This window comes from Heterodontus francisci, chromosome 7 (assembly GCF_036365525.1).
Source record: "Heterodontus francisci isolate sHetFra1 chromosome 7, sHetFra1.hap1, whole genome shotgun sequence".
NCBI classification, from domain to species: domain Eukaryota; kingdom Metazoa; phylum Chordata; class Chondrichthyes; order Heterodontiformes; family Heterodontidae; genus Heterodontus; species Heterodontus francisci.
In genome coordinates, this window is record NC_090377.1 from 21,803,295 (window position 1) to 21,823,437 (window position 20,143).

The window sequence follows — 20,143 nt, forward strand, 5'->3', positions numbered from 1 at the left end:
TCAACAATGTGAGCTGGTAGCCCTGTCAGCCGCCGAGTCCACCTCCACAAAAACAGACCAGAGGCAAGATGGAGAAGGGAACCAGCATGCTATTCGATGGGACTATTTTTAGTTCCCACCCACCTCTGCTCCCAGCCCTGGTGGGTCTGAAAATCCAGCCCATAGTGACTATCGACGGAGTGGCAAACTATCCAGAACTTGACATCCTTAAAATACTTAGAGCTGGTAGAGGAGTTTTCTTCTCTTGGACTTTGCTAGATTCAACCTCACATCCCACAGATGGAAGTGCAGAGCTAACAATTTAGTATACCACCTGGATTCCAAGTTGAAATTTTAAAAGCTAAAGGCATCTAGAAATTGTAAGGGAATTTTTATTTAGGTTTTAAAATTTATTAGCAATATGGAAAGCCAGAATTATGGTTTTATGCAAATTAACAAACGGCCATGATCTAAAATCAGTTCAAAATGTAAAAGAAAATTTATGCTGGAAAACAGAAACAAGACCAGGAAATTGTGGAAATGCACATCTTGTCACTCAGGAACTGAAAGAAAAAGTAAAATTAATAGGGGTGATTCGGTGATCCTACTCTCAGTGGGTTTGAGAATTGGTGCTATAATGTGGTAGCATTAGATCCAATCATTCTCCCTGGGAGCATAGCTCCTCGCTGGGAATACAGTAATACCCCTGATGTTATGATATAGCTCTGATGAAGAATCACCCTTCTCCCCTACCCTCTACCCAAGAACAGAGCTCTACCTTTCTCCTCCAGAAGCTGACTGACTTCTTTTGCATGTCTGCCATTTTGTGTTTATGTCTATTAAACTATCAAATTTCATAAAACTGATCCTTGCCTTGCAAAGAGATTAGACAAAAGAATAAACTCTTCAGTAGGTGGTAAAAAATATGTTACCCGTTCCTCGGTTTTTGATCTCCTATAGGTTCTGATTTATTGTCTCTTTAAAGCAAAAATGATGCAAAGCTGCTCACCTGTCATGTTACAGTACACAAGAAGCGATCCTACTGGACCACTGCCATCAGGATCAATGGAGAAGAAGCCTGATGTATTCCCTTTGTGTTTGTAAGCTTCACATGACTGTTCATGCACCGCTGCAATAAGACAAACAAAATAAATAGAGTTCTTTCAGTCTAGGCCTTTTGGCACTGTTATATAACCAGTGTTTTAAAGCAGGGAAACATACTGCCAAACAAAGTTAGTTGCAAAATACAGAGCTGGAAAACTGAAATAAAAATAGAAAATGCTGGAAATGCTCAACAGGTCTGACAGCATCTGTGGAGAAAGAAACAAAGGCAGAATTTTACTAGGCCCCAGGTGGTGGGAACAGAGGCTGGGGAAGGGGGCGAGGGCTGGTAAAATAGCAGAATGGAGGTTTCCCGGTGGTGGGCTGCGAGGCAGATTGGTTGCCTGCTCCAAGGAGGCAGGCAGCCGATTTGCATACTTAAAGGCCCAATAAGGGACATTTAACAGCATCACCGGCATTTTGCCAAAGGCGGGGCAAACCCTGCTGCATCAAGAGGCCGCCAGCTTAATGCAGCAGCACGGAGGGCCATTGGAGCCAGAGAGGGCGTCAGGCAGGGAAAGCATCCCCTGCAGCCTACTGAAAATCATGAGCAAGTGAGCTTTTGCACTTCAGCTCCACGGGAGGTTTCTGTCCTCCCTGATCTCGCCTTAGGACACTTGTGTTATGGTGTGACAGGTGTACCACCCCAGTCAAGCTCCCCACCTGCCACTGTCCCGGAGCGGGTCCCCCCGGAGGGGATTCTCCTCCAACCCTTGGCCCCCAAATGTTTTATTTTTAATTGACTTGATTTTTAATTGACTTACCTAGGTGTTGTGATTGTCTGTGTGGGCTTGAGTATTCAAGACTATACAGTACTTAGAAGTGAAACTGAAAGTAACTCAGTGTTTTGAGCAAAACACCAGACCTAGGGGTTGTTGTAAGGTCAGACAGGCATATGCGGTAGTAGTGAACAGAAGTCTTTAATAAAAGTATGTTAAATCTTAGTTAAAGTTAAATCTGTGACTTCAAGTATGATCCTTCAGCCTGAAATGGGGCGTCCCTGAGGTCTCTGACTTGCCGCAGCAGAACCCACCTCTCCCGGTGGCACTGCTTCATAGCCCTCTAACCGGGCTGGCAACATCAGGAGTCTGCCACCCTTAATTGTACAGCGGGCCCACTGGCAGTCAATTAGGAGGCTGCTTACAGGAAAATCGTTGAGACTTTCCCACTGCCGGCAGGCATGGGCTCAGGACTTGCTTTTCACTATGCTAAATTTCAGCCCAATGTTTCAACTCAGTTACCTTTTATTCGACTGATCTGAGAGCAAAGTATTTTCCATTACTCCTAGATCATCAAAATTTCACATCAATAAATAAATTACATTTGGAAGAAAAGAAAAAAATGATCTCTAAGGGAGGATTTAATAGTTGTTTTGCGAATTATAAAGACACTTGATAGAGTTAATAGGGAAAGATTATTTCAAGTTAGAAGTCGGTGGTGAGGAGTCATCAATTGAAAATTATTCCCTAGTGAGTGAAAAGAGCTTTGAGAATCAATTTATTTATGCAAAAGGTTTTTGGAGAATGGAATGTGTAGCAATATTGAGTGACTAAGGTGGAGACTATTTTTTCTTGGATAAATATTTGAAACAGAGAAAGATGCAAGGTATGGGGAGAGTGGAGGGTCATGTGATTAGTTCTGGATTGTTCTAGCAAAGTGCCAGCTCAGGCAGGATGGGTCGAACGGCCTTGGATGGTTCTATCAATCTATCATTTATTCTTGAAGTTGAAGTTGGCAAGTTAAAAATGGAGATTCAAAGTCAATATGTAGCTGAAATCCTTTGTTTGGAAAATTTAAGTATGAATGGAACCATTTCTCCTTTTCATCTTTTCCAGAGGATGATGTAGGGAACTCAGTGACCAGATAAATTGACAAGAGCAAAACTTTCAATAGATTAATTAAGAGTTAGGGAAAAGGCTTCTCTCTTAGGGGCGGGGATGGAAGTGACTGGAGGTGGGGGAATCAAGGGAAAAGTGGTTTATTGTTCTTGTGCTCCATTTAATAGAGCTACTGGCAGAGATCAGAAACAGGATGTTTCCCCTTGTGCGAGAGACTAAAACTAGGGGGGATCATTTAAAAATAATGGTCTCCCATTTAAGACAGAGATGAGGAGAATTTTTTTTCGCTCAGAGGGTCACAAGTCTGTGGAACTCCCTTCCTTGGAGAGCGGTGGAGGCAGGGTCATTGAATGTTTTTCAGGCAGAGGTAGACAGATTGTTGACTAACAAGGGAGTCAAAGGGTATCGGGGGTAGGCAGGAAAGTGGAGTTGAGTCCACAAACAGATCAACCATGATCTTATGGAATGCCGAAGTAGGCTCGAAGGGCCGAGTAGCCTACTCCTGCTTCTAGTTTGTATGTTCCTATCTTCGTATGTAGGTAGCATGTGGCTGAGAGAAATTAAAGGAATTCATACCTTCACACAAAAAATAACATAATCATAAATAGCATGGGTGAAACACAGTAAGTGAAAAACTAGAGACATTAGGTGGAGGAGAGTGTACAGTTGATGTTTTCTTGATTAACTCCCTCACAAAGGAACTGGATAATTATCTAAAATAAAAGCAAAATACTGCGGATGCTGGAAATCTGAAATAAAAGCAAGAAATGCTGGAACCACTCAGCAGGTCTGGCAGCATCTGTGGAAAGAGAAGCAGAGTTAACGTTTCGGGTCAGTGACCCTTAATTATCTGATTGGTAACAGACTCAGTGGTTTTAAGCATTGATATAGATTAAAATAATCAAATACTTCACAGTATATTTTTTATGTATGTGGAGGAAGGGAGGATTGAGAATATTCTCTGTAGAGAGCTGTAGGCCAATGGCTTGTTTGATTTCCTTTAGCAATCAGGAACATTTAAACAGAACTTTCTCTCAGAGGATTTAATAGGTCATGAAGAGTTTATGATAGAGTTAATTGTAGACTTGATGAGATAAGTAGCCTTGTCTCATTCACGCCTCCTTATATTTGTAGAAAGTTAGACATTGGTAGCTGAACATTGTCACAACCACAAATGCTTGTAGAAGCAAATAAATGGAACTATAATTTTAAACTCTATACAAACTGGTGATTGCCCGAATAAGATGTTTTGACATGGCAGTACTCTGCAATAAAAATCCATGACTTATAAGAAAGAATTGGTTCACATGTGCTACTTACAGTTATGGCAGGTGGCTCCTTTGTAGTCAGTCCCTGCGCAGTCACAGTAAAATGTACTCCAAGACTGTGAGCATTCTCCGCCATGTTCACAGTAATTTGGTAAACACCTATTCAACAAAAAAATAGATGTACCTCAATAAGAACAATTTGTCTTTATATAGCTCTTCTAACAGAGCAAAATATCCCAAGGCACCTCACAGGAGCATCATTGGATAAATAATTGACACATAAAGTAGCTATTAGATGAGATGATCCAAAGTTTGGTCAAAAGAGGTAGGTTTTAAGGAGCATCTCTAAGGAGGAGAGAGAGGTGGAGAGGTGTGCACAGGTTTAGGAAGGGAATTCCAGAGTTTACGGATTGGCAGCTGAAGGCACAGCATCCAGTGGGGAATTCATCTCAATCGAACCTGAATAGAATTCAGGCTGTTTTGAAATAAAGTTGAAGGAAGGGCCAATTTTGAGTTGCTGCAGTAATGAGAATGGGTGGCAGGCATGGCAATTGTGCCACCTGCTGCACTGGAGCAACAAAAGGGTCAATCCATCTTGGTGGAGGGGCTTCATTAGCTATAGGGTGTGAGTGTTAAACAGCTCGATAGTCATGGAGGGCATGAAACTGGCCATTTCTTTACCCTAAGGGAATGACAGTACATATCTTGAGGGGAAGTGGTGGGGTGAGTGGGGGAGGGGATGTGGGGGTGGTTTCAATCCTTGGGGAGCCACATAGGAACTAGCAGCAGACCAGAATATTTTGTGGGGCTAGGAGGAGCAGTCGTGCTCATCTTGGCCTCATAAAAATTAAGGTGAAAAAAAAAATGCCCGCTTTTGGTGCGGCCTGCAGTGATCTCTTTAAGTACCACTGGTTTGTCTGCTCTATGATTGGAGCCAAAGGGAGCATCTCTGGTTCAGCTGGGAGTACTCAGCATATCAGGTGGACCTCCCATAAGATCCTGACAAACTGCAAATCTCAATGATTTTCTCTATCGTCGTTTGGTAGTACAGATCTTGAGTATTGCTGAAAGCAGAGACATTTTGTCGAAGCTTTTCATCTTGCACTCATCAGGACAATTCACAAGAATGCCAATGTAAGAGAGAGCAACAAATTTATACTGTATGAGAAGACAGTGCTGATTGGTTGGCAAGTGCAATCTGATTGGGAAAGGCATTGCCATGGAGAGTCACTATAAACTGGTGCATTCTCCATGGCAACACCTCTACCAATCAGAGTCCACTTACCAAGCTATCAGCACTCTTTTCTCATACAGTATAAATTTGTTGCTGTCCTTTACATTGGTATTCTTGCAAATTATCCTGATGAGTGCAAGATGAAAAGCTTTGACAAAATATCTCTCGATTTTCTCAAAACGGTGAACAGCAAATGAAAATAATCTCTTGAGTAAAAGGCACCATCGGGGCAACTGTGGAGGTAGCACAGATAAAATCAACCCTGTAGTAGAGTTCACTGGATAGCGTTCTGGGCTGAGAACCCTGGACAATTGGCCCCCTCCTAGTCCAGGGGTACTGAGGATCATCGTAATATTCAACTGCTGCTCCTGCTAAGACCAGCTATCTCAGCACAAATGGAGAATTGAGCCTGGAACCCTCCTAATCCATATAGTTCAGATGTTCAGTAGTTTATATCTGTTGAGTGTCAGGGAGTTTTTCACCCTCTCCCCTCAATTTTATCCTTTTTCTGCTCCCTTGCCTCCTTACCGGCCCTTTTAATAGAGAGAGAGAGAGAGAGAGCAAGTAGGTAAGCCAGAACATTTTTCAGGTTCTCAATTTCTCAAGCTAAGACATCCCAATCATGGATAGACTGCATCAAAGCCTTGAAAATGCAAGTTAAGATGATTCCAAATAGAGATTGAGTACAAGTCCAAAATAACATGAATCTAGTTAATTTCCTTCCAAACCCATGATCCCTATCACATAGAAAGACAAGGGCACAGGCGCACAGGAACACCATCACCTCCAAGTTCCCTTCCAAGTCACACACCATCCTGATTTGGATGTATATCACTGTGCCTTTACTGTTACTGGATCAAAAACCTGGAACTTCCTCCCTAAGAGCACTATGGGAGCACCTTCATCACACGGACTGCTGTGGTTCAAGAAGGCAGCTCATCACCACCTCCTCAAGGGCAATTAGGGATGGGTAATAAATGCTGGCCTTGCCAGTGATGCCTATGTCACTTGAATGAATAAATAGATTATAACATTTCATAAGGGTACTTCAACATTTTAATTTGATGTAAAACATCATTCTGAAAATCAGATATGAATGCTGGAGCTGTGTTGAAGTTTCTTGTAATTTCACAATGGCTCAGATAATAGTGTTCAGTCATTCTTCTGTTGGGATCAGTTTCAACTGAACTGAGTCAGGCCCGGTTCAATGGTCTGGATTTGAATACTTTGGAACAGTGTTAAGTTGCACACAGTGCATGGTGCAGGTCTATTTTTCTTTATATCATGTCCTACGGTGCCCAAGCTTTGAAATAAAAGAAATAAATCATGAAGCATGTTGTTAAACAGACAACTCTGAAAATTCACATCAAGCTGCCCAGCACCTGAAAGGGAAAGATAAGTTGATATTTCACTGTGACCCTTTATTGGAAGTAAACATTGGAACTTCTGCATTGCTGTCTGTTCTGAGAAAGATGTTGGCATCTGCAGTAATGGTGTTTTGTTTGTCCAGTGCAATGAAGTATTTTATGGATTACGTGCTTTGGTTCAGAATTAAAGCATAAATGCCTAATTATGAGAGAAATGGCTCTTGCTAATAAAATCTGTTTGTCAATTTTGTGATTACTTGTGTGTAATCATTCATGAAAGACTGTTACATACATGTCAAGGAGTTTTCACTTCATTATATTTGACAAAGTTTTTTCACTTGTTAGTGTTGCTGTATTAAGAATGACAACAGTTTCATAAGGTAATGCATTGAATCTAAAGAACAGTCTTTTTGGCATAGAGCCTTGGCAGACTCCAGAGGTAACAATGTTGGGGTGGGAAGACAGGCAATTGCTGGAGAATCTCTGGCTATGATCAGATAGATGAGAATGGAAATAGGCGAGGGCAGTCCCACTCAGTTGGACAATTGAGGAGAGACATTTGAGTAGGATGGCAAACTCTGTTTTCTAGCCACTGACCCCATCCCTCTCCCTGTTGCAGTCTGAGGCTGAAACAGACTGTTTGCAACCATCACCCCTGTGTTTGCTGACCGACATTGGCTCCGGGTCCAGCAATGCATTGATTTTAAAATTCTCATCCTTGTTTTTAAATCCCTCCATGGTCTTGTCCCTCCCTATCATTGTAACCTGCTCCAACCTGAAAACCCCCTGAGATTTCTGTGCTTCTCCAATTCTGACCTCTGTCGTGTCCCCAATGCTTCACCATTGGGATTTGTAATGCATTCAAATATCCAGCAGGTGGTGCTTCTTTAAGGACTTTGTCCCACTCAAGAAATGGTGATTTACAAAGCAGCTGCATTTTTCTAGTTGACCGGGACTCCTAGCCTAGTTCCTTTGTAATTACATACTTGCTGAATAATGAAATGTGAATCCCTCCCTTAATATATTTAAACTGCTTATTAATTAACTTCTAACAGCCTTCATTGAAAATTTCATTTTAACAGTAATTTATTTTTCTTATAGATTTCCCCAGGCTGCATCATAACTGCAATTCCAGCTGGCCAATACTGCTCATCAGTGCCACAAGACCCTTTCCATGCCTAAGTCATCGACAGGAGTGATTTTCCACTTGCTTAGTACAAGTTGAGCTTTTATTTAAAAGGGAAACCAGAACAGCTTGGAAAGATGAGCATATTTGCTTTTTTTTTTGCCTTTAAAAGCTCTTGTTTCTTTTTTGACCGGCATTTGTCGCATTACTGTAAATAAAGGAACATCCTGGAATCAAGCCTGAGTACTATCAACAACAACAACAAGGCGCTTCACAGATGCATCAAAATATGAAACCGAGCACCATAAGGGGTTATTAGGGCAGATGACCAAAGAGGTAGGTTTTAAGGAACTTCTTAAAGCAAGACTCCTTAGACAGCACATTCTGAAGCCGTGACCTCTACCAACTAGAAGGGCAAGGGCAGCAAATACATGGGAACACCACCAACTGCAAGTTCACCTCCAAGTCACACACCATCCTGACTTCGAACTATATCGCCGTTCCTTCACTGTCGCTGGGTCAAAATCCTGGAACTCCCTTCCGAACAGCACTGTGGGTGTACCTACCCCACCTTCTCAAGGGCAATTAGGGATGGGCAATAAATGCTGGCCTGGCCAGTGACGCCCACATCCCATGAATGAATAAAAAAAAAGAAAGAGAGGTGGTGAGGCAGAGGGAATTAGGGAGGGAATTCCAGAGCTTAGGGCCTTGGCAGCTGGAGGATGAGAATTTTAAAATCAGTATTAATGAGGTGCATTTGCATTCTTATCTATCAACTGTAGTCTCGCATACCAAGTAATCTGTTGTATTGTGCATACTTTGTTGCCTTGGACTTGTTTAGCCATTTGGTCCCTCTGCCTTCAGTGCTACAAGCTGAGTTACCAAGCACGGTTAATGCTCAGCTCAGAACTGTTGCAAAAACAGGAAAAGAATGTCCTTCAAAGCAGTTTTTTTAACATATAATTTTGATTAAAATTGCATTTGGACCTCTTTATCTTCTTCAAATCAGACAATGACAATCGCTTGGGATCTATCTGATGATTAACATTCTTCTCATAATCCTCCTACAAATCCTTTCTATTCACAGAAGAACAACATCCAATTTCTCTTATCCCTCTTCTAATGCTTTGTCTCATTTATGTGGGCTCAGTTCCTGCTTCATTCCTCTTTTCTGGCCAAAGAAAATCCTATGCCTCAAAACATACACTTCCCTTGATACTCCTTGTCATACAATGCTGCATTTCATATGAAGATCCAATTTACACCTCATCAGGAGAAGAAAACATTGTTCAGCATTGTCAATTAAATACCAATAAGAGTTTCATTGCATTTTGGTTTATATGTTAGATTCCTTTAGATCTGATAAATTTGCTACAAGATGGTATTATTTTAGTGAAAGCTTATTTTGAGACCAAAATAAAAGGCTGTTAGAATGAAAGACAAAAAATTAGCAATCACAGAATCACAGAATAATACATTGAAGAAGAGGCCCCTTGGCCCATCGAGTCTGCACCGATGCATTAAAGACACCTGACCTGTCTACCTAATCCCATTCGCCAGCACTTGGCCCTTAGCCTTGAATGTTATGACGTGCCAAGTGCTCATTCAGGTACTTTTTAAAAGGATGTGAGGCAACCCGCCTCTACCACCCTCCCAGGCAGTGCATTCCAAACCGTCACCACCCTCTGGGGAAAAAAGTTCTTCCTCAAATCTCCCTTAAACCTCACCTTAAACTTGTGACCCCTCGTAACTGACACTACAACTCAGGTGAACAGCTGCTCCCTATCCATCTTGTCCATGCCCCTCATAATCTTGTACACCTGGATCAGGTCACCCCTCAGTCTTCTCTGCTCCAGCGAAAACAACCCAAGCCTATCCAACCTCTCTTCATAGCTTAAATGTTCCATCCCAGGCAACATCCTGGTGAATCGCCTCTGCACCCTCGCCAGTGCAATCACATCCTTCCTATAATGTGGCGACCGGAATTGCACACAGTACTCCAGCTGTGGCCTTACCAAAGTTCTATTTTTTTGGAGAAGAATATGGAGTAATATTTTCCTGGTCAGCAGGGTGAATGCGATGTTTCAAGGTCAAACTACAACTGTCTTCCCACCCTAATCTTTCTGCCGCTTGGTTGGTTGGTTTTACTAATCATAGAATCACAGAGTGATACAGCACCTAAGGGAGCCATTCGTTTCATTACGCATGTGTTGGATCTTTGAAAAAGCTATCCAATTAGTCCCATTTCCTTGCCCTTTCCCCATAGCCCTGCAATTTCTTCTGCTTTGCGAATTTATCAAATTCCCTTTGGAAAGTTACTATTGAATTTGCTTCCACCACCCTTTCAAGCAGTGCATCCCTGATCGTCAGAATTTGCTGCATAAAAAAACAAACAACTCCTCTTCTCTCCTCTGGTTCTTTTGCTAAATTTGCAAATATCTGGTGTATTATAAAAATCGAGTCAGATCTGGAAAGAATTAACAATTAACAATGTTGTTAATGTTGTTAACAATGTTGACAACGTAAAGCAAGAAAGTGAAGCCTGAGCTGTGTGACCTTGAAAGAGTGTATCCACTCCAAAGATTCTGCAAACCAGGGGAATAGCAATTCGGGTTAACGCTGATGCCCAAGAGAATGCTAGAAACAGCTGCAGACTGAGTCTCTTAAGGTTAGGATTGATCAGGATGCAACTAACAAAGGCAGCGACTCCCTTGGCACACAGTTGGGTATGATCTGCTGAAACTGATACACTAATATTGCCATGAGCTGAGCATCCTGATTAGCAGACTGAAGTAGATCTGTTCCTTCGTGAACTAGGAATATAAAGACTGTGAGGAGCTTTTCTTAAAATAACATAAGCTGAAAATAACGTTAAGTAAGCTGGAAGACTGGTGGGGACCTGGGGTGTTTTCATTAGACGTGGAATATCAATCTCATTTAAAAATTTATTAATTTTGCTTAAGAATTGCAGACTCCAGAATTAAGGGAATATTTGTTACCCGCTGAGAAACACCTGCTACACCTATTATATTCCATGAGTAAGTCTGTCTTGATCATTATATTGTGGATCTTGTTGTCATTACCCACACATGAACCAGAGATATACTACAACATATACTGCATCTCAGAAAGAAATAAAGGTCTGCATTTATATAGGGCTTTTCACAACCTGAGGATGGCAGTTCACATCCAATTAAGTATTTTGAAGTTTAATCACTGTTGAAGTTGTAGATATAATTGGAATTGTAATTACAAAGACAGGGAGTAACAATGCTATGAAGGGTTTTAAATATGAAAATGGGCATTTTAAATTTGAGGGAACAGGTAGTCAACATAGGTCAGCAAGGACAGTGGCGATGGGCAAGTGGGACATTATGCAGAGTAGGGTACAGCAATATAGTTTTGAATGAGCTGAAGTTTAGGGAGGGTGGATGATGGGAGGCCATCAAAGAGAACATTCAAATAGCCGAGGCTGAAGTTGGTAAGTGCCTGCAAGAAAGTTTCAGTAGTAAACGGGCTGAGGTAGGGCAGAGGTGGGTGATGTTACTTTGGTGAGAGTAGGTGGTCTTTGTGATGGAGAAGACATGGAGTCAGAAGCTTAAGCTCTGGGTTGAACAAGACACCAAAGCTGCGAACAGTCTGAGTCAGCCTTAGGTAATGGCTAGGGAGTGGGCTGGAATTGGGGGCAAGGATGTGGCATCTGTGGCAGGGGCCAAAGACGATGGCTTCAGTCTTACCAATGTTTAACTGAAGGAAACTGTGGTTCATCCAAGACTGACTATCAGATAAGCAGTCTGAGAACACAGGAATAGTGAAGAGATTGACAGAGGTGGTGGAGAGACAGAGCTGGGTATCATCACGCCAGGGTTAGGGTTAGTATACAGTAGACATGTGAAAGCTAATGTCAGATGATGTCGCCAAAGGTTAACAGGTAGATGAGGAAGAAGAGGTGGCCAAGGACAGATCACTGGGGAAATGTGGCGTGTAACAGTGGAGAATGTTAAAAAAAGAATCCATTGCCAGAGAGGCTGTGGCGATGATTGGATAGGAAAGAACAGATTCAAGAGGAAGGCAGTCCCACTCACTTGGACAAAGGAAACGAGGTACTTACGGAGCAACACCATCTATCTTGACAAAGATGAAGTGATGAGGTAAAATACACAACGTGAGAGCACAATAGCCATGTGAAGGTTAATAAGAGACGTTGATTTAGCAGTCCTGATAATTCCTTAAATATAAAGATAATTCAGGTTGCTGGGGAAAAAGGAGGTTGGTGTACATGGATCATACAGCACAGAAGCAGGCCATTCGGCCCATCAGGTCTGTGTCAGCCAAAAAAGAGTTATCCATCCTAATTCCACTTTCCAGCTTATATCTGCAGCTTTGTAGGTTATGGCACTTCAAGAGCATAGCCAGGTGTTTTTTTTAAAATTGCGATAAGGGTCTCTACTTCTACTTCTATCACCCTTTCAGGCAATGAGCATCCGACCCCCATCACCATCTGGGTGAAAGAATTTCTCTTCAACTCTGTTCTAATCACTCTATTAATTATATTAAATCTATGACCCCTGGTTATTGACCTCCCTACTAAGGGAAATAGGTCCTTCCTATCCATGGTTACTTGCCATGGTCATTGAGCACACGTGGGTAGTATTATTATCCAATGGTGGGAACATTCTTTTAATGAAGGGCTTTATCAAATTCCTTTTGAAAGTAAAGTGCCACATAATATACTTACCAGCAAAGTTGAAGACCATGGAATAAAAGTGACAGCAGCAGCATGGATACGAATTTGGCTGAGTGACTGGAAGCAAAGAGTCGTGGTGAACGGTTGTTTTTCAGACTGGAGGACAGTATACAGTGTGGTTCCCCAGGGGCCGGTATTAGGACCTTGCTTTTCTTGGTCAGTATTAATGACCTAGACTTGGGTATGCAGGGTACAATTTCAAAATTTGTGGATGACACAAAATTTGGAAATATTGTGATCTGTGAGGATAGAGATCGACTTCAAGAGGATATGGAGAGGTTGGTGGAATGGGTGGAAACATGGCACTCTCAGCTCCAATCTTATCAGAGATGGACCCACGTCAGTCCTCTCTGTGAAAAACAGTAGACTAGACCTTTCCATGTTGATTATGTGGGATGAGACATGTGGCCTGAAACACACAAGAGTAAACTCCTCTGCAGGACTTGGATTGTTGCTGGTAGGAATTAGTCCTCAATTTATTTCTGTTACTGGTAATTCAAGTCAAATTAGAAGCCTGTATTCTGTTATCCCAGGCACATAATCATGATCATGTCATTATAATTGCTCATAGGATGAATATGATATGTGATTATAATGGTGACGGAAGACTAGATTGCCTGTGCACTACACTGCAATGTAGTCTGCATAGTGCTCAGCCTAGTGGCGTAGTGAAGAGGCACAGAGAGTTTTGGGACTAGAGCTCTGAGGTTCTGAGCAGGTAGGTTTGTAATAAAATGGATTCTGTTTCAAAACTTCACTGTTGGCCTTATATAACTTTTCAGGAGCTCTTGATCTAAATTTACTGCTACAATAATACAGACACTTCAAGATTACATACTGAATGTTATGCAAGTTTTCTAAGCCTTGCTCAAAGCGAATAGTCCAGCAAAAATTCTAATTCGGCAGCAGGATGTTCTGTATCTATGCATATTGCCTCGATCCTGCCTATACAGCTACACATTGACTCATGCACACAATATTTTTAATTGCATTAAAACTCTTATCAGAATCGAAAAGCTATTAAACATTTGTAACACTATTATTATGAATTTCTTTAATTTTTTTTAATGTTTATACTTGGAGTGCTTTGTGCTTTACAGTCATTCACACCCTATCTGTACTAACGTTTTGTCTTTCAGCACACAATTAACATACCGATCGCCTTTGTTCCATGACCTTCTGGTCAGTTATTCTCTGTGACCTTGTCCTATCAACACTTTCGCCTTTGTTATCTCTTGCCCCACCCCCACTTTACTTGCTTAAAACCTTTTACATTTCTAATATTTGCCAGTTTTGAAGAAGGGTCTCAGACCTGAAACGTTAACTCTGCTTCTCTCTGCACAGATGCTGCCAGACCTGCTGAGTATTCCCAACATTTCTTATTCTTATTTCAGATTTTCAGCATCTGCAGTATTTTGCTTTTATTATTATGAAAGGGTTTGATATGGTAGACATAGAGCAGATCTTTCTACTTGGAGGGGAGTCTATAACTATGGGACATAAATGTAAAATAGTCACTAATAAGGAATTTAAAAGAAATTTCTTTCACCAAAGAATGGTGAGAATGTGGAACTTGCTATGATATGGAGTAGTTGAGGTGAATAGCATAGATGCATTTCAGGGGAAGTTAAATCTTAGAATCATAGAACTTTATGACACAGAAGGAGGCCGTTCAGCCCATCATGTCTGTGCTGGCCAAAACAGAGCTATCCAGCCTAATCCCATTGTTCAGCTTTTGGTCCATAGCCCTGTAGTTTACGGTACTTCAAGTGCATTTTCAAGTATTTTTAAATGCGATGAGGGTTTCTGCCTTTATCACACTTTCAGGTAGTGAGTTCCAGATTCCCATTAATCTCTGGGTGAAAACATTTCTCCTCAACTCTATTCTAATTGTTTTACAAATTACTTTAACTCTATGCCCCCTGGTTATTGACTGCTCAGGTAAGGGAAATAGGTACTTCCTATCCATGCTACCTAGAGAAGTGAATGAAGAGGAAACGAGTAGAAAGATATGCTGACAAGATTATAGATGAAGTAGGGTGAGAGCAGGCTTGTGTGGAGAATAAATACCAGGCCTGACCAGTTGGGCCAAATGGCCTATTTCATTGCTGTACATTCTATGTAATAGATTATAAAATGCAATGTACTTTTACAAATGTTAGCCTCCAAGTGATATTTGTGCAGGACCATAGGGAATACAGTTTGGGATGACTGAATCTTGTGGAGGAGGTGGGCTGTCCATCCCCAGCAATGGCATCAGCCGCCTGTGCGCAGACCTTGGCGCCATTTTTAAAGGACAGCTAGTCCTGCCGCCCAATTTAAAATTTTGAAGTCCGACCCCCAAAAATTAAATAAATACATTTCTAATGCCCGTTTTCCACCCCCCCCCCCCATAACAATTACAATATCTATTGCCCTTCGCCCCAAAAAACACTTACCATTTACATCTAACCTTTCACTCCCAAACTTCACAATATTTAAGGTTCAGCCCTTCCTACCATCCCCTACGCCCATTACATACATTTGACCCGGCTTCCCCGCCTCCTGCACTGACAAACTTATCTCCTCCCCCCTTCTCACCAGACAGGAATCTGAAGGCGTGGGAGTGCTGCCCATCACGCTGAAGATCGTGGCAGGCCCTCAAGATCACAGCTAAATCTATGTAAATTGATTAATTTTATTCATTTGATTATTTAAATTGTGGTCTCGTCGCCCAGCAGTGAGGGGGGGGGGGGGGGGGGGGGGGCGCTACAAACCCATCCACTTACACAGAGTTAAAATCAAGAACCGTTAACTCTTGTTTCTTTCTCCACAGATGCTGCCAGACCTACTAAGTGTTTTCAGCATTTTCTATTTTTATATAAATGTTACCGTGTTATTTCTTACATCACATGCTCTTTGCTTTCTTTATATTCGTAACGCATTTCCCTCAAATCCCTGAGCTGTCCTGTGACACACTGTTAAGGCAATAGCGAATACAAAAATAGATCCCGAATTGCCAAACATCGCGGCCAATAATTTGTTGTTGTTGTTGAATCATTGTCATGACCTGGCCACAGCATCACATTGAGAATAACTTCTGATACAAGTTTACGCCAGAACAATGAAGGAAAATATTTCACACACTCACCACAAGTCAATCAGTAACTCAATACCTCACATTTCACGATATGAAATATAATTGCAATTGAGTTTTTGTTTTTTTGTAACTGGAGGTCCCAACAACTCATCCTTGGATGTAGAAAATCAGCTAAGAGGTAGTCATTCCCTATTACCAAATGCTGAATTACTTAACCATAGCTAATTTATTAAATAACTCAACTACAGTAATATAAATGCAAATTATATCACTGGTAAAAATCTGATCTCCATTAAAAAGTTAACCTTAAGAAGTCAATCTCAAGGAAAAATTGAGTGCTGAAAACTACTTGCTGCTTTAATCAGGCAGAAAACAAGTTATGCTCATGGTTGATTTATTAGAATTATATGTAAAGATGTGGGAAGCCCACATTTTTCAGTTAATGCAAGAGAAAAAGAGATCTGTTTCCAAAACTGAGTTTTTAGAAGCATCACATCAGTGCAGTCATTGGGAAAAGCACCCATTTAAATCATAGGGCCAGAATTTATTCTGGTGACAGGAGTCCTGGCGGTGGGCCAGAAGTGGGATGGGGGGAGATCCACAGAGATTTTTCCACTATTGCTCCCTAACCTATAGTGTTGTAGGTTCAAGTCCCACTCCAGGGGCTGGATTTTACAGCAACCCCCCCCCCACCCCCTTCCCCCCTGCCCGACGGCTGCGGTCATGGTGGGGGGGGGGGGGGGCGGAAATTGCCTCCGTCAAAGGCCCGCCACGAGCATCGACGCCAGGAAGGCCAGCTTTGGGGGGGGGTGGGGGGGGGGGTCCGGTTAAATATTTTAATTTATTCAAATAAAGGAATTGATTACTTACCCGCTCCCGCCATCCATCCCGAAATGATATTGGTGCCGGTGGCCGACACTCCCATGCCTTCGCAACCTGTCTGGAATTCTGAGGTGGAACACTGGAGGGGATGGGGGAGCAGGTAAATTTCTCAGTGTGGCGGGGGAGGGCAGCGGCGGGAGGTCAAACTAATCAGATTGGTGTAGCAGATGGTGGGAAGGGGTAAAGTTTAAAGTCGATGAACCTTGAAGGGGTGAAGGCTGGGAGCACAAGGTAAGTGTTTTGGGGAGGGAGAGAGCAGGTAATTACTTTTATGCTCATTGTGGGGTTGAGGGCGGGATGTGGGAGAGGGTCAGGATCAATTTATTTCATTTTCAGTATCAATTCTCCTTGAAATTTCCAAATTGCAATGTAGGGCTCGAAGCCCTTTAAACTTGGCATCAGCGCCTGCGCAAAGGCGGCTGATGCCATTGCTGGGTACGGACCACCCTCCCGCTCCACATCATCGGCAGGGGGTGGGGGAGGGGTGTGGTCTGCCCCAGCCATTTAAATGAGCCACCGCATTCAATATTGCGGCGGCTCCGTGGCGTGCAGTCTGAACAGGTGGACTGCCATTTTTGAAGCTCGCTGCCGAGCGTATCAAATCCAGCCACAGGACTTGGACACAAAATCAAGGCTGACACATCAGTGCAGTACTGAGAGAGCACCGCACTGTTGGAGATGTTGCCTTTCGGATCAGATGTTAAACTAAGGCCCTACAGCCCCCTCACATGGACATGAAAGATCCAATGGCACTATTTCAAGGAAGAACACAGGGGTTATCCCCAGTACCCTGGCGAATATTTATCCTACAAACAGCATCACAAAAATAGATTATCTAGTCATTATTACATTGATGATGGTGGAAGCTTGTCGTGTGCAAGTTGGCTGCTGCATTTCCTACATTACAACACAGACTAGACTTCAAAAATACTTCTGTGAAGTGCTTTGGAATGTGCTGAGGTAATGAAAGGTGCTATATAAATGCAAGTCACACTTTCTTCCTTCAAAAACATTGGGGGAATTTTATGCTCTTCCTCACTCCAACAAGTTTGGAGGTGGGGAGAGCATAAAATTGGGTTCTGATGAAAGGTCACAGACCTGAAACTTTAACTCTGTTTTGCAGTATTTTGCTTTTATATATTATATAAAATTGGGTGGGATGGGTAGTTAGGGGGCTGGTGGTTTCCACCACCGTCCCGCCTCCACCAATATTTAGTCCGTGGCGAAAAGGCCTGTGAGCAGCATTCCCGCCCCGCCACCAATTGAGGCCCTTAACTGGGCAATTAATATCCAATTAAAGGCCTCTATCCGCCCGAGCCGCAATTAGCCGACTGTTATACTGTTATCACTGCCAGCAAATCAGACTGGAATCAATCCTGGAATTATTCTAGTTTGTGTGACACAGGAGCACATTGTATCAAAGGGAGCTTGGCACATTATAAATTTGCATATAAATATAGTGGATTTGAAAGGAGGGACATACTGTGGATACCCTTCCCATTTTATCATTTGAAATTGGAAATATATTTCAATACATGTTCTTCCTGTTTTGTTTATAATATTTTCTGCAGCATCAAATTACTTAGTATATTACAGTAACTGTTTTGCTTTACCAGCTGCCTCTTTCCTCTGTCTACAAGCAATGTCTCCTCTCTGTAATTATCTCTTCCTTTTCTTTCTCCTTTTTTTCTGTCTCATTTTGCAATTGTATCTGTCCTCAAGGCATCTAATGGTATCTACTGTTAGTTAGACTTGTCCTTTGCACATTTAGGTTTTAAATTTTATTTGCTTGGCAAGCTTCTGCAAGTATGAGCTGATAACGGTGCAGGGAGGGAAACAGGACAGCCAAGACCTAAGCGAACAGGGCAAGCAATTGGGTATCTCCAATGAGATTGAAGCATCAAAAAATAAATAGTGCAAGGACTGAGAAGGAGGGTGAATTACAGTGGCTGTATTCAATGTCAAATCAGGTACAGAAAGAGAAATAAAGAGAGTGAAAGATTGGATTGAGAGAGTGAAAAAGGACAGAAAGGAAAAGTATGAAGAAACTCCAACAATCATTAAAATCTGAAGCTTGTAGTAGTTAATTTTTGTTGCCAGAAGGTTGTTTAGGATTAATTAACAATTATCTGGTTTGGTAGTACAGAACTTGAGAATTGTTGAAAATAGAGACATGTTGTCGAAGCTTTTCGTCTTGTACTCATCAGGACAATACACAAGAATAACCAATGCAGGGAAAAACAACAACTTATACTGCACGAGAAGAGAGTGTTGATTGGTTGGCAAGTGAGCTCTGATTGGTACAGATGCTGCTATGGAGAATGCACCAGTTTACGGTGACTGACAGTAAACTGCCAAGCTTTGTTTGAAATTTAAACCAGGTAGCTTGGCTCTGATTGGTCAAGGCATTACCCTGAGGAATGAACCAGCGAATGGCTGTCACTTATTTTGTTCAGCTGAAACAGGTGCAATATGTGTACATGTTCTTTCTGTCTGCAAAGAACAGGGCCCTGTGTATTAATATATACAGGGCCCCCTCCCCGCCCCCCCCCACCCACCCATCGCTGCTCAGTAGTAGAGCCTTCATTTAATAATTTAAATAAATGTAAAGCAATACATAAACACTTATCTTGTCCCGACAGGCGTCGCATGCTGATATTCCGGCTGATGGCCGGAACTCCCATGCCTTCAGATCTCTGTTCGGAGATCCAAGGCATGGCACTGATGGTGTGGGGGGGGTGGAGTGAATTTTTCAGGGCAGGAGCAGCCAAAACGAACATAATTGGTTGAGCGGATGGTGGGAAGGGTTGAAGGTTAAAGGAAATAAAGTGCGGGGGAAGGTCGTGATCGAAAACTTATTTTTTTGGGGGGTTAGGACAAATAATAAATGGATTATTCATGGGGAGGGAGAGGGGATTGGAAGTGTTTATAAAATTTTATTCCAATTTTTAATAAACCTATCCCTTTAAACATTTAAATGGCCCTGAAGGGCTTGAAGCCCTTTAAAAATGGCTCCGGCATTTACACAATGGCACCAGATGGCGTTGCTGGCGATGGTGTCCCCGCCCCCTCTACATCATCGGTGCGCCCTCTCCACGCCAATGAGCCACCACGCGAAATATCGCAGCGGCTCCGCGGCACACGCCTCCAGCGTACGCCGCGCACTTTTTGAACCTCGCCACTGAGAACGGCAGCAAGGTATAAAAATTCAGCCTCCTGCCTCCAAACCTGCCGCTGGGGAGAGCATAAAATTCTACCTGTATTGCTTCTTCACTCTCGCTCCCTCTTTGACTTTGTGCCGTTCCATTCTCTTGTGTCATCTTTGTTTAGTTGGTAGCATTCTCATCTTTCTATGAATACATTGTGGCTTCAAGGCCTGCTCCAGCAGATGAACACCTAATCTAGGTTGATATTTTAGTGCAGCACTGATAGAATGTGTTATCTGAGGCGTCAACCCTTTGGTTTAGATGCTGCCTGCATGCTCAGATGGTTGTTAAATTCCCCATTGAACATTTTAAGAAG

General features: G+C 42.3%; 1 protein-coding gene across 1 annotated transcript in view; it reads right to left on the reverse strand.

Moving 5' to 3' along the window:
* LOC137371883 (contactin-associated protein-like 5) overlaps positions 1 to 20,143 on the reverse strand; it is a gene marked incomplete at its 5' end in the record, with an annotated part of 700,863 nt that overhangs the window by 367,150 nt on the left and 313,570 nt on the right. The window contains 2 exons of the mRNA XM_068034867.1: positions 989 to 1,108; positions 4,239 to 4,345. Coding sequence (XP_067890968.1) covers positions 989 to 1,108; positions 4,239 to 4,345 — 227 coding nt within the window. The remainder of the gene's footprint in view (positions 1 to 988; positions 1,109 to 4,238; positions 4,346 to 20,143) is intronic.